The sequence below is a fragment of the Marmota flaviventris genome, chromosome 16, assembly GCF_047511675.1.
Source record: "Marmota flaviventris isolate mMarFla1 chromosome 16, mMarFla1.hap1, whole genome shotgun sequence".
Taxonomy (NCBI): Eukaryota; Metazoa; Chordata; class Mammalia; order Rodentia; family Sciuridae; genus Marmota; species Marmota flaviventris.
This window is the reverse complement of record NC_092513.1, coordinates 35,557,001-35,570,118: the sequence shown is the minus strand read 5'-3', so window position 1 is coordinate 35,570,118 and position 13,118 is coordinate 35,557,001. Positions and strand designations below refer to the sequence as shown.

General features: G+C 43.3%; 1 protein-coding gene across 1 annotated transcript in view; it reads left to right on the top strand.

The window, feature by feature from the left end:
• The window catches only part of Fhod3 (formin homology 2 domain containing 3), a 439,678-nt gene extending 426,560 nt beyond the window's left edge, over positions 1-13,118 (top strand). The window contains exons 23-24 of the mRNA XM_071602801.1: positions 427-588; positions 12,504-13,118. Of these exons, the coding sequence (XP_071458902.1) occupies positions 427-588; positions 12,504-12,586 (245 nt within the window). The 3' untranslated portion in view covers positions 12,587-13,118. The remainder of the gene's footprint in view (positions 1-426; positions 589-12,503) is intronic.

The window sequence follows — 13,118 nt, the reverse complement described above, 5'->3', positions numbered from 1 at the left end:
TAGGGTTAGTTCACATTTACTAGGTATACAACCACTCATAGAAAGGTAACTTAGTAAATCTCTTGGTGGGCCTCTCTGTACATTGCTGGGTATCAGTGATGTACATAGTGGGGTACAGCATGGATCATCTGCCCTTAGGCGATCACAGGGCTTGGCAGGGGTAGAGAGACTTAACAAAGACAAGAACATAGTCATTATGGGGTATGAAAAGAATATGAAATAAATGCCCTAGCACAAGTTTGGGCAGAGCCTGGAGGGTATTAGTCACAAGTGGGTCCAGCTAAGCACCCTGAATATGTCACTCTGAGGCTCTGACTCTGGCTTTGCTGAGATCCATCATTGATGTCAGGAACTCAAAGAAGCAAATGATTTGTCTTTTGTGTTTTCTTTCTCTTTGAATATATTGCACTCTGGTTAATTTTTCAGGATCCACTAATTCATGGGCTATGGGAACTGATGACTCACATACCATCACAGACGATGCTGCAGATGAGATCATGGACCGCATTGTCAAGTCGGCCACCCAAGTGCCCAGTCAGCGAGTGGTGCCAAGGGAGAGGAAGCGATCTCGGGCCAACCGCAAATCTCGTGAGTGCATTTGAGGAGGGGTGAGGGTCTCAACCCTGGAAGGATCTTCCTTTATATGCTGTATAACCCTGAAGGGCAGAGATCCAGAGGCAGCTTCCATGAATCCTCAGTAGCTGTCTCAGTGCCCACCTGTAGCTCTCAACAACAACAAAAAACCCACTGAAAGGTTTCAAGTTCACTACCAGTGTTGGTCTCTATAGAGGAGGGGGCTCTGCTGCACCTGACCAGTTTGCTTGCTGTTTGTGGCCAGGCCTCCCACAAGTCATACTTTGTCCGGGAAGGTCTGCAAGGTCTTTAAATGTTTCTCATGTATTGGGGTGAGTGCCTTCTTTGCCAGAGGGACCCAGGACCACTTTCCTGTTGGGTTAGAAGCTTGTTCCCTCAGGGGTTTGCCACAGCCCACCTGCATGTCAAAGGTGAAAATCAGGGTAGCAAGTGATTTGATGGTCATTAGGATGCTTACAATATATAATGTTAGCCTAGGCAGATCAGTTTTTTCCCTTTCCCCACCAAACAGGATTTAGGACATCAAAGGAACTGATTTTCCCCTTTGGTCTGAGCCTGCTGCCTGCTCCTGGAGCTGATGGGTGGGAGCCTCTGTTGGCTGTGGCTCTGTGCCAAGTCTCACATAGACCACTCGGTAGAGAAACAGGATCCCTGTGGGTCCTTTGATGTTTCCTTGCATTAGCTATGGCCCAGATGTTTCAGGGGAGCTCCTGGGCTTTAGCCCTTCGCTGTGTCACTCAGTCCCAGCCTCTACCACTTTGCCTCTGAGATTGAGGAATGGCCGGGAGGAAACAGAGCCTGGTTGCTCCCTTGTTCTGTACCCCAAAGTGAAAGAAACCCTAGGAAGGTGGGTAGTTCACTAAAAACTCAAACACATGGTGCACCCAGCCTGTGCCACCCATGAGATTCACACAGAAGGTGACTGGATGCAGGGTCATGCTTCTGCTTGACTCCTTGCCACGTTTGCTTCCAGGGTGTAAAAGATGCTAAAGCAGATTCCTGCAGCCTGTGGGACCTTGCTCCCTTGATATAATCTGTTCAGTTTCTAATGGTAATTTTTCCTAAGAAATAAAAACAGTTGGGGCTGAGGATGTGATTCTCATTCAGTAAGATGGGTGGGCCACAAGTCTGTTGCTAACAAGTTCCTAGGTGAAGTTGATGCTGCTAACCCTTGGTACTCATTTGAGTGATGAGGCTCTTGAGCTGTGATTACCAACTTTGGATGCCCCTCAGAATATTCTGCAGAGATTTTTAAATTCCAGATATTTTGGCTTACTCAGACCAACAGCTTCAGAACCCCAGGGGTAGGGGCTGAGGGTCCTGTCCCTTGGGAAAGTAGGGGCATCCTCAGGTGACAAATCTTCTCCAAAGGGGCAAGGCTAATCCACTACTAGCTGAATGCTGCATACCAAATCGCAAAGTTGCTCCAGGCCAATGTGGGACTTCCATTTTTGCCTATCAGAATAGTGTCAAATAGTACAGGTTTTAATTTACATTTCATGCACATGAGGAAGATTGAGCCTCTTGCAGTATATGACTTGTCTATCATATTTGTCCATTTTCTCTTGCTTTTTAATAAAAAATCTTAAGTAGCTTTTTAAATGAAGCTTGCAAAAGGCTTTTTGGGGTCTTAAGTGGATTATCTACAATAGTAGCTTTTTTTTTTATTGCTTTCCTGTTAATTTGATAGACTGGTAACCAAATGGTAGAAGCCTTGTATCTGTTAACTCCTGGTCTTAACAGATATGAGAAATCTCAGTGCAATAATGACTCTGGTGTGTTTCTGGGAAAAGCCTGTGGGAGGTGGACTTGGGGAGAAGAGTAGAGAAAGAATACCAGGGCAGGGAATGTGTGACAGAGATGAGCCAGGAACTGCAAATCAAAAGTTTAATGCATATACATCGACGTGGCCAGTCCTTGGAAGCCAAAGGATTGGGTACTTCCTATAAGTTCCATGACTGCATTGGCCCTCTCAGTGATCTAGAAAGAGTAGGATTCATAGATTTATAATATCACTGAGCACAGTAACACAGTCATAAATAATTTTCCTCTTCAGTCCTGAAAGAGCCTGTTTTGTGGTTGATATAGAATAATTTCCTGTGGTATCATTTTCATTCCAATTTTATCCCATATATTCTTTTTATTTAGCCAAGCACATTTTTTCCCCACAACAGTTACTATAACAAATACAGTACCATATACATGTAAATGTTTATCTGTAACGGGTTTCATGTATTAACAATGGCACTGTCAACAGACGAGGAATGTTAGGCTTTGATTTTTGTTAGAAAGGAATGGTGAGCCTCAGCTTTTCACAAAGGGTTAAAGGAGTAAGAAAAAAGCAATTTGCACAATCTATGTGAAATTTAGTGGTTTGGGCCTCACTGTGGAACAATGCTGTGTTTGATTGTTTAATGGTGGTGCTGGGGCAAGGGAATAATGAATAACCGACATGTTTGGGCTATAACTCATTTGGCTAAAGACAATTATAGTCCACCTAGTGCACAAAATCAAACAGAACCCATCCCATAACCTGGAAATTTATGACCTGCAAGCCACTTGAGGATCCTCAGAGATAATTAAATGTCTGCTTTTGTGTGTAATGCTGGGGATGAGGCCTATACACTTCAAACAGCCAGCTAACACATTCGTGGCATGTCATTACATGAGACATGTCAAGGGCGTCTTAATCAGATTATAGATCCTCGTGGCTCACTTTGCTGCTTTTCTAGCAAGTGCCAGTCAGCGTCTTTATTAAGCAAAATATTTCAAATGGCATAGATGATTTCTAACCTGTAGAATGGTCCATCTCCTTCATCTCATATATTCTTTGATTCTAACCAAGGTTCTCCAGTTGGTCGGTGACCCTGACCCAGGGAGAAAGTTCCCAGAGCTCTTTTTTATGTTTTCATATTTTGGTTTCCCTTTTCAGCATATTGGAGCATTGTTTTGTCCCAGGGCTAATTGTCCTCTTAGGCTCCCTAGATGTTGGCCTTGACTAAAATATGGTGTAGCTCAAGGACATTTGAGGGGTTCTCCCAAGTTGGATGCTGCAGGGCAGGCTCTGATAGCTGGGGAGGAGAAGCAGCTACCCCCCACCCCCATGTCACATTCATTGTTTCTCATCTTGATCCTATCTTAGAAGGAAGGCCTGCTCAACTGGTCACCTGCCGGTCACCTTGAGCTTAGCGCTAGGGATTAGGGACTTTTATCTTTTTCCAGCAGAGCCCAGGCAGTGTCATGGTTGAAAGGCCAGTTGCCCCATTTCCTGCTGAATTTTCCTCCATGGGGGTTTCTGGGCACTGCTCATGATGTGACCATGGAGTTTCGGGCTCAGGGACAAATTTCTGTAAAAATATCATCACTCTGATATGACCTACAACTAGTTGGGAACTTAAGGTTGGCCATACTTATGAGAATAGGTGGCTCAGTGGGGAGATGTCTCGGTCTACTGGGAAAGGAACGGGCGCCTCTGATTGTGCACCCTGATCCCCACCCCTCACACCATGATCACCTCCCTATTGTATAATGTGTGCATCCTGTAAGCATCAACCTTCCTCTTGAAGGGTCAAATACTTCATATTCATTTGATGTGACTAGAATCTTATTTCTTTTGCAGAATATGGGAGGATTTGGCATGCTATCTGATAAGCCGAGTTTCTTAGAGATAGAAAATTATTGAATCTTAAATACTATTGAATCTATTTCAGAGAAAACAGAAGACAAGACTCACAAAACAGTAGATTCAGCCCTGGACCAGATCAGTGCATAACATAATTCACTTGTCCTTACTTTTTCAAAGTGGTATTTGAAAATATCCAGGTTTTTTTTTTTAACCCATTAAGAAAAATCTCCCTGTTTTATTTAAATAGTTCTTCCTTCCTTACCCTGAGCCAATTATGTTCTTTCATAGGGGAAGTTAACATGGCAATAGGCCAGAGAGCTTTTTAAATTAATGTTCTTGGAACAAAATAAAGATGTCGGAAGAGACAACCAGGGTTTCTCGATCAGATTCTTCTCAACAATTGTGTCATTAGAATTTACTCAGCACTTCATGATATTTAGAACTCATTAAAGATGGACTGACCCCTCATGCAGCTGAGGGCACCCACCCTATCAACACAGGACAGGAGGATAAATAGAACGGTTCAAGAGAGTGCTGAAGATCTCCTTGAACCCAGGTAGAGGAGTCAGAGGGCAGCCTGGGCTCCAGAGCAGATTGGGCCAGAGGCCAGGACTTCAGTATGGCAAAACATCAGGAAGCTAGGCTCAGGTAGAAGCCTCAAGGTGAGAGAGATGGATCTAGGGAGAGTACAGAGTGCTTCACTGCACTCAATAGGCGCTCTGGTTGCTTCATTTTGAGATAAATCATCCTCCCAAAGAAGGAACTGGCACACTGAGAGAGGAGGCAGGCCTTTCAGTCCCTATGTCTGTCCAGATGCCAGAAACCCATTTGGCCCAGAGCACAGATTCAGAAGGAGGGAGGAGCAATGAAATAGGAATCTGAGAATCTGTCTCCTGTCTCCCAGAGCTTTTCTGAGGGTATAAGAGAGTGTTCTGGAAAACACCCTGCACCTTCCTGATGGGATGTCACAGTATTTCATTATCTTTGCCACCAAGTTCCAGTAAAATCCATTTTTACAGTTGGAGATTGACACATGCATTCAACAGAAATGGTGACGGGATTCCCCACAGTTACTTGGCCTCACAGAGCTGCAGGCTTCTTGGGTGCACTGAAGGCAGTAGTGCCAGCCCCAGGGATGGTTGTTAGGCACCTGTGACAAGTTCCCACCTGCCCCTCTCCTTCCCTCCCTGCCATCTAGGTTCTTTTGTGCTTCTGTTCAAGAGACCTCATGCAGGTGGGGATCTGAAGCTGCCTGCAGATGCCTAAGAGCTGCTATGCACACAGCCATACCTCCTCAGCGGTCACTCTGCGCTCTTACCCCCACCCCACACTGTCCACCTCACCCCAGCTGCCTCTAAGTAGACCAGACCTATGTTCCCTGCCCCCAGCATGCTGGTGTAATAGCTTTGCACCTGGGCACACACAGGCTACAGTGTTGGCACAGGTTTTGGTTAGTATTGTTATGACATCCAGACAGAGAACTGATGAGCTGGACTTAATCTGGAAGGCTGTGTAAGGCAGTTTTGTCTGGCCCAGGAATTGAAATACTGCTGAAAACCCAGCCTATGGATTCCTGAGGCACCCTTCCCTCTTATGTGTAGGACTTCCCAGGTTGATGTGGGTTCTCCCAGAAACAGTTTTGAAAACTTGTTTCCTTTCTTTCCTCCCAAGCCCAGTTCTGCTCCACTCTTCAGTCCGTAACATGACTCTTGGGCAGCAGCTGGCTTTTGTGTTTTCACTGATTACCTTCTGTTCAGTTCCTGCTTAGAATCGAAGAGATTCTTAAGTAGCATGGAAGCTAATGTAGCCAGTTATAGAGGAATATGTCATTGTAGGGGCTCTGCTACACCAAGGAACCATAGCCAGGCCGGTGACAATAAAGTACTTCATGCATGAGCATGAGGTGTCTCAGCATGAGTGGACATCATGTCATTAGGAGGAACTGGGAGACTTCAACCCTGTCACCACAAAGCACCTTCCCGAGGGCCCTGCCTTTCCCCTTATCTTAGTCTGAGAACAGTGATTTAAGTCAGGGTCCCCTGGGGAAGGTACAAATGCAGTGCCATGGGCTTCTCCCAGAGACCCTTGTTCACTGGTTCTGAAGTTGAGATTAAGTTGGGTAGGTCTGGGAATCTCTGCTTTGTTGTTGTTCCAGGTTGGTTTTAACTTTTTGAAAGTTTTTAGATATACAAAGGAGTCACAAAAATAGAACAGAGAATTGCCTTGCATTCTTTACCCAGCAGCCCCGAAGATAACACCTTGTGTGGCCACAGGAGAATTTATCAAAACTAAGAAATCAACATTGGCAGGATGTCCACTCTCCCCACTTCTATTCAATATAGTTCTTGAAACTCTAGTTAGAACAATCAGGCAAGAGAAGAAAACAGGATATGAATAGGAAAATAAGAAATCATCTGTTTCTAGATGACATCCTATACTTAAAAGGTCCCAAAAATTCCACTAGAAGTCGAGAGATGATAAACAAATTCAATAAAGTAGCAAGATCCAAGGTCAACATAGAAGAATCAAGAGCTTTCCTATACTCCAGTCATGAATGTGCTGAGAAAGAAATGAGAAAAACAATTCCATTCACAAAAGCCTAACACCCACCCCCAAAATGTGGGAATAAATCTAACCAAGGAGGTAAGAGAGACCTTCTAGAATTAAAATGATAGAGTCCTGAAGAAAGAAACTGAAGATCTTAGAAGATGTAAAGACCTCACATGTTCATGGATAGGCAGAATTAAATTGTCAAAATGACTGTATTACCAAAAAAGCAAACTACAGATTCAATACAATCCCTATTGAAATATTAGCGAGATGCTTTTACAGAACACAACAACAAAGTCCTAAAATTTATAAAGACCTAGATAAATAGAAGACCTAGAAGAACTAAAGCAATCCTGAGTAAGAAGGGCAATGCTGGAGGAGGCATGATACCTCATCTTAAATTATACTACAGAGCTATAGTAACAAAACAGCCTAGTGTAGTATAAAAATAGTACTAGTATAGAAATAGACACGAAGATCAATAAAATAGAATTAAGAAACAAATTCACATAGTCGTCTGATCCTTGACAAAGATGCCAAAAACATAACATTGGAGGAGAAAGCCTTTTAAACAAATGGAACAAACTTGGTATCCAAGTTTTTATTCTTAAAGAATAAAACTAGATATCTGTTATGGTTTAGATATGAGATGTCCCCAAAAGTTCATGGGTGAGACAATGTAAGAAAGTTTAGAGGTAAAATGATTGGGTTATGAGGGCCTAACCTGATTAGTGTATTAATCTGCTGATAGGGATTAACTAACTGGGTGGTAACTGTAGGTAGGTGGGGTATAGCTGGAGTAGTTGGATCATTGGGGATGGGCCTTTAGGGCATATATTTTGAACGTGATGGGGGGAGTCTCTTTCTGCTTCCTGATTAACATCTCCTGAACTGCTTTCCTCTGCCATACCCTTCTGCAATGATTTCTGCCTTCCTTCAAGCTCAGAGCAATGGAGTCGGCCAGTTGTGAACTGATACCCTGAAACCATAAGTGCCAAATAAACTTCCTCTTCTAAAATTGTTCTCGTCAGTTCTTTTGGTCACAGTAGTGAAAAAGCTGACTAAAACAATCCCCCTCTCACCCTGCACAAAAATTAAAGTGGATCAAAGGCCTAGAAATTAGAAACATTGCAACTGTTGGAAGAAAAATAAGGATAACACCAACATACTGGTGCAGGCTCAAGAAATAAAACTGAGAAACAACAGTATGCTTTAAAGCAAAAAACTTCTGCACAAAAAACTTCTGCAGTTATTCTGCACAAAAAGCAATCTATAGGATGGAAGAAAATCTTTGCCAGTTCTTCTGCCAACAGGGAATTAATATTCTGAATAAAGTAAGTTTAAAATCCAAAAAATAAACACCCAGTCAACAAATGGGCAAAAGATCTAAATAGACACTTCTCAAAAGAAATGTAGATGACCAACAAATACGTGAAAAATGTTCAATATCCTTAACCAGGGAAATGCAAATCAAAACTACACTGATACTTCATCTCTAGTTAGAATGGCAATCATCAAGGATAGAAATAAGTGCTTGTAAGGATACATGGAAAGTACACTCATGCCTTGTTGGTGGGGCTTCAGATTAGTACAACCACTTTGAAGAGCAATATGGAGATGACCCAAAAGAGTAGAAATGGAACCACCATGTGACCCAGTTATCCTACTCATTGGTATTTACCCAAGAGATCTAGAATCGGCATGCTATAGTGACGTATGCATTACAATGTTTAAAGAAGTGCAGTTCACAATAGCCAAGTTATGGAACCAGCCCAGGTATCAACATAAGAATGGATAAAGAAAGTGTGTGTGTATACATAATGGAATTTCACTTAGCTATAAATAAGAATGCTGTCATTTGTTGGTATGTGTATGGAACTGGAGAACATGCTAAGGGAAATAAGCCAGATTCAGAAAGTCAAAGGTCGGTGTTCTCTTTTATATGGGGGCTAGAAAGAGATCCTCCTGTCTCAGCCTACCAAGTAGCTGAGATTACAGGGATGCATCACTGTGCCCAACCATTTAAGGCATCTTAAACTTCTATGCAGTACCTATGATCCTAGGCACACTGCTCCCAGGGTAGTAAGTATAAAATCTTTAGAATATTAAGGGTTAAAAACTTATTTTCAAATCCTGTTCAACATCATATGCAAAAAAAAACAAAAAAAACACACACACACAAAAAAAACTGTCAGTGATCTGAAGGTGAAAGATCAGAAATAAAATTGTCATTTGGAACTAAAGTGGTTAGCTCATCAATATGAAAGATTGTCAGCATCCTGCCAGCGATCATCAGGGCACAGCTGTCTCCAATGTGGCTGTGATCTGAATGGCCAGCCTAACACCCTTCTCCACACTTACTGTGTAGGTGATCAGATCTCTCTGTAAACTCAGTAAATGACAACTGCTGTCCCCATGGCTCTCAAATTCAACTTGTTTTAACCAAGAGTTACCATTTTGTAGGATTAAAAAACTTCCTGATCTCTAAGGGTGGAGGAGAGGAGAGAGAACTTGTTTTTCACCTGATTCCCCATAGTCCTGTGCTGCATGTTGACTGAAGAGGTGCCCTGCTTCAGAACCCCTCCCCCATCACCATGGCACTGAGAGCTGTCACAAGTGTCTGGGGCACAGGGTTGCTGCTGGTGCCAGCCAAGAGACCCACACTGTGTGGAAGAGCCTTGAAGCAGACAAAGATAAACATCCAGTCTGCTGTTAAGCAACTTCAGGGATGGGAGCCAGTCACATGGGAGAGCATTCAATGGGATGCAGAAATAGGGAATGGAGCAAGACCCAATATGCTCACTTGACAATAACCTCTATTTGATGGAGAAATTAGAGGTTTAGTTTGTGCAGTTCCACATGCTGCAGCCTATTTGTAAGCACCCTTGTTTTCTTATTCCCTGAGCACTGTTTTGCTTTTTGGAAAACTTTGAGAGCCAACTCCCAACCTGGACACATTCTGTTGCCCTGAGGGTTTCTCCTTACCCTTCTTCCCTGTCAGAACCTGACCTGGCTCCTCCATTTGCAAGCACTTGGCTCAGGGAAGATGCTCAGGAATATTTCCTGAATGATGAACAGACTGACCATCATTATGGATGAATAATGAATGAATGACAGGCATGGCTTGAATCAGGGCACAAAACTGATTTCAACTCATTACTTTCATTCATCTTTTCAAGTGGCGAAGTGAACTAACTTTGACTCTTTAACAAAGGGGAGGGGTCAGTACTCAGGTTCTTTTATGTTACACAAAGAGGGGTCAGTACTCAGGTTCTTTTATGAACTTTATTGGTATTGATGTGAAGGTACACAGTAAGATCCATTAATGGGGCATATTTTTCTATGACTACTCATTAAGGGGGGAAGTCATTTGGCAAGCAAAGGGAACTAAGCCATGCTGGCTTTCCCCCATGACAGAGGACCCTTGGACCCTGGTCAGAGGGTGTGGGAAGGGGGAGAGGATCCCTCGTGGTCTGAAGCATCAAAACTGAGTGGGAACCCACAGGGGTAAGCACAGCCTCTGTGCAGTGAGATGGAGAGGCTGAGGCAGCACCAATTAGCTTTGATCTGTCCCTGATTCCACTGCAGATAGGCCAGCCCAAGGCCCGTGTCTATGAGATTATTACATGAGCTAAAGGTGTCAGAGTCCTTATGCAGGGTTTTATATGAACTGAACATCAGTTACAGGACTAGAGCAAATGTGTGAACAGAAGCATTTAAGAAACATTTTCAAACACCTTCATGGATGAAATTCCTATCAGTCTGTGGGGCCTCTATAGTCTTTCACCCTAGAATATGTTCCTACATACACAGAGATGACAGTCTCCAGGCCGTGTCTATGCTGCCTTCTATGGTTAATGGAATTTGAAATGCCTGCTAGTACAGCATGCACTTCCTCAGGCAGTATTTTGAATCTTGATAAAGTAGTCTTGGCTGTCTTTCCTTTTTGAGAAGGGGAGAGATTTTTATCTTATTTTCCTCTATTAAAAATGATCTTTCTTTAAGAAACACTTTGTTTAAAGCACAGAGGCAGTTATTACAGTTATTACAAACTAGTGTTTTTATTACTGCCCCACAGAACAAATTCCATTACTCAGTTATGTGTAGTCTGTCTGCGGTCAAGGCTCTGGAGCCAAACTTTTGGTCTGGTTGAGTTAAGTTGGGAGTCTAAGGGGCCAGTTTGGGGAGGGTGAGCGGGTACAGGAGATGCTGCAGATAGATAGGTCTGGGGCCCAAAGCTAGGTTTGGAAATAAGAGTGGCATGATTTGGGGGTACCCCTCACCATTCTTAAGGAATCCATATTTAATGTCTGAGATTTCCATGAAACTTTCAATTCTTTAAATGTTGAGCATCTGATAGACTTGCTATAAATGATTTGTTGACTATCAATGCATTAGATACTGGCTCCTATTCAAAGACATTTATTAATAGGTGTTAGTCTCTGTTCATTCCACCATGAGCCTAGGTCTTTCAGTTCTTTTTGTTAACTAAATGAGCTTTTGTCCATGTGTTGATGAGGTAGGGAATTTGGGGTGTTGCCTGCATTCCCATGAGGTGAGCCCCTGGCTTCTGAGGGATGAGGGGAATTGGGTCTGGCAGGAGAAAGGGAAAGACACTAAGGGTGAGCTTGACCTTTGTACTTTGATTAAAAGCCTGTTTTCATCTCAGGGAATGGCTGACTTGGGATTTAGAATGGAAGGTAGATCCATGACACAACTCTTTTGAAAATAGAATAAATACCCTGGACTCTGTATAACCTTAAAAGAAATATAGAGCAGGCCAAATATGATTTGTAAATTAAGGGTAATGTAATTGGTTGATCTGTCAAATGAAAGGACTTATCTAGGGAGGGGCAGCTGCTTTCTCATTCACCCTGATCCAGCCTTTATTCCGACATCCAAATTGATCAAACAATGGGAAAAACCATATTGCCAAGATAAACACAGAAATCTGTCAGTTAAATGTAAGCAATGATCCAATTTCCAGCCATGAGCACCAATGAAGGTGTGGTCACTACCTTCTTGAGCTTTGTGTTATTTTGTAGAAAACATCCCCAAACCCACCCAGAAGTTTGGTGATTTTTCTTCAGTGGTTTTGCTCCTTGGCATCCATTCCGCAAGGAATCGCTGTTCATTTTAATCATTGTCCCCAAGGGTCCTTTGATAAATTGAGACTGAGACCCATAACACTCATAGAGAAACTCATCCTGTCTGCTGACCTGGGTCTTTTAACACCTGGCTGCATGGAGCCATGAGTTCTCCAATGTGTCCCTAGCTATCCTTGCTCCTTCTGCAGACCCATAGGGTTGTTGAAGTTTGCTGATCCCCTCACCGTGCACTATTTTACTTAATTTCTATCACTGAAGTGCCTGCGGTCCCAGGCTTTGTGATTACTTTTCCAGCTCTGTTAACACTTTGTGTGCTGGGCAGAGAATGAGCTCTCCACTTGCCGTGAGCACTTGTGTAGTTTGCACCCGTTTCTCAGAAGCCTCCTCCTTTGTCCCCTCTTTATTAGCCCCAGTCCATGCCCCTTTCCCTTCTGGACAATATCACCTTCAGCTCACCCTGTTGTATCCCCAAGATCTTTTCTACCCTGGGTGCTTCAGCAAGAGCAGGGTGTTGTGCAGCATTCCTGGGGGTCCTTGGGGAGAGGGGAGACTGGTGTACTGACTGCTGCATGCCTCGCTCATAATACCTCCTTCTCTCCTTGTGTCTCTGGCTGTGATCACTGCAGTGCGAAGGACCCTGAAGAGTGGCCTGACTCCAGAAGAAGCCAGAGCCCTGGGCCTGGTTGGCACCTCCGAGCTGCAGCTGTGACGTTCTTGGGGCACCCTCTGAGCAGAGAGAGTACCAGCTCCTGCTGCGCAGAACCCCTCTGGTGGGGAAGCAGGGGAGACTAGGTGTCACCACTTGGCTTCAGTTGCCTGTTGTGCATTGACGTGGATTTCCAGGAATCTCCTGCACGAACTTTCCTCCTCATATCAGCCATGTTTCTCTTGTTTCCTGGACACTTGGTTTATTAGTTCCAAAGCGTGACACCTTTTCTGGGCAAGCAGCAGCCCTTTTAAGGAACAAATCACTCCTGTCACAGTTGTTATGGTAATATGAGGCAATCTGATTAGGTTCACAGACTGGTTCTCCACAACACCAAAATATCCAGATGTTAAACTCAACCTTGTACACAAAAGAAAGCACAGATTGTTTACCAGTTGTGGATTTTAGATGTACTAAATGTTTATACAAATTCATAAATGTACACCATGTTTCAAATACTAAATAAATAGAGTTTAATGCCAAAATGAGAAACTTTTCTTGTCTTGGGTGTAGGATCTTATGAAGGCTTGACTCT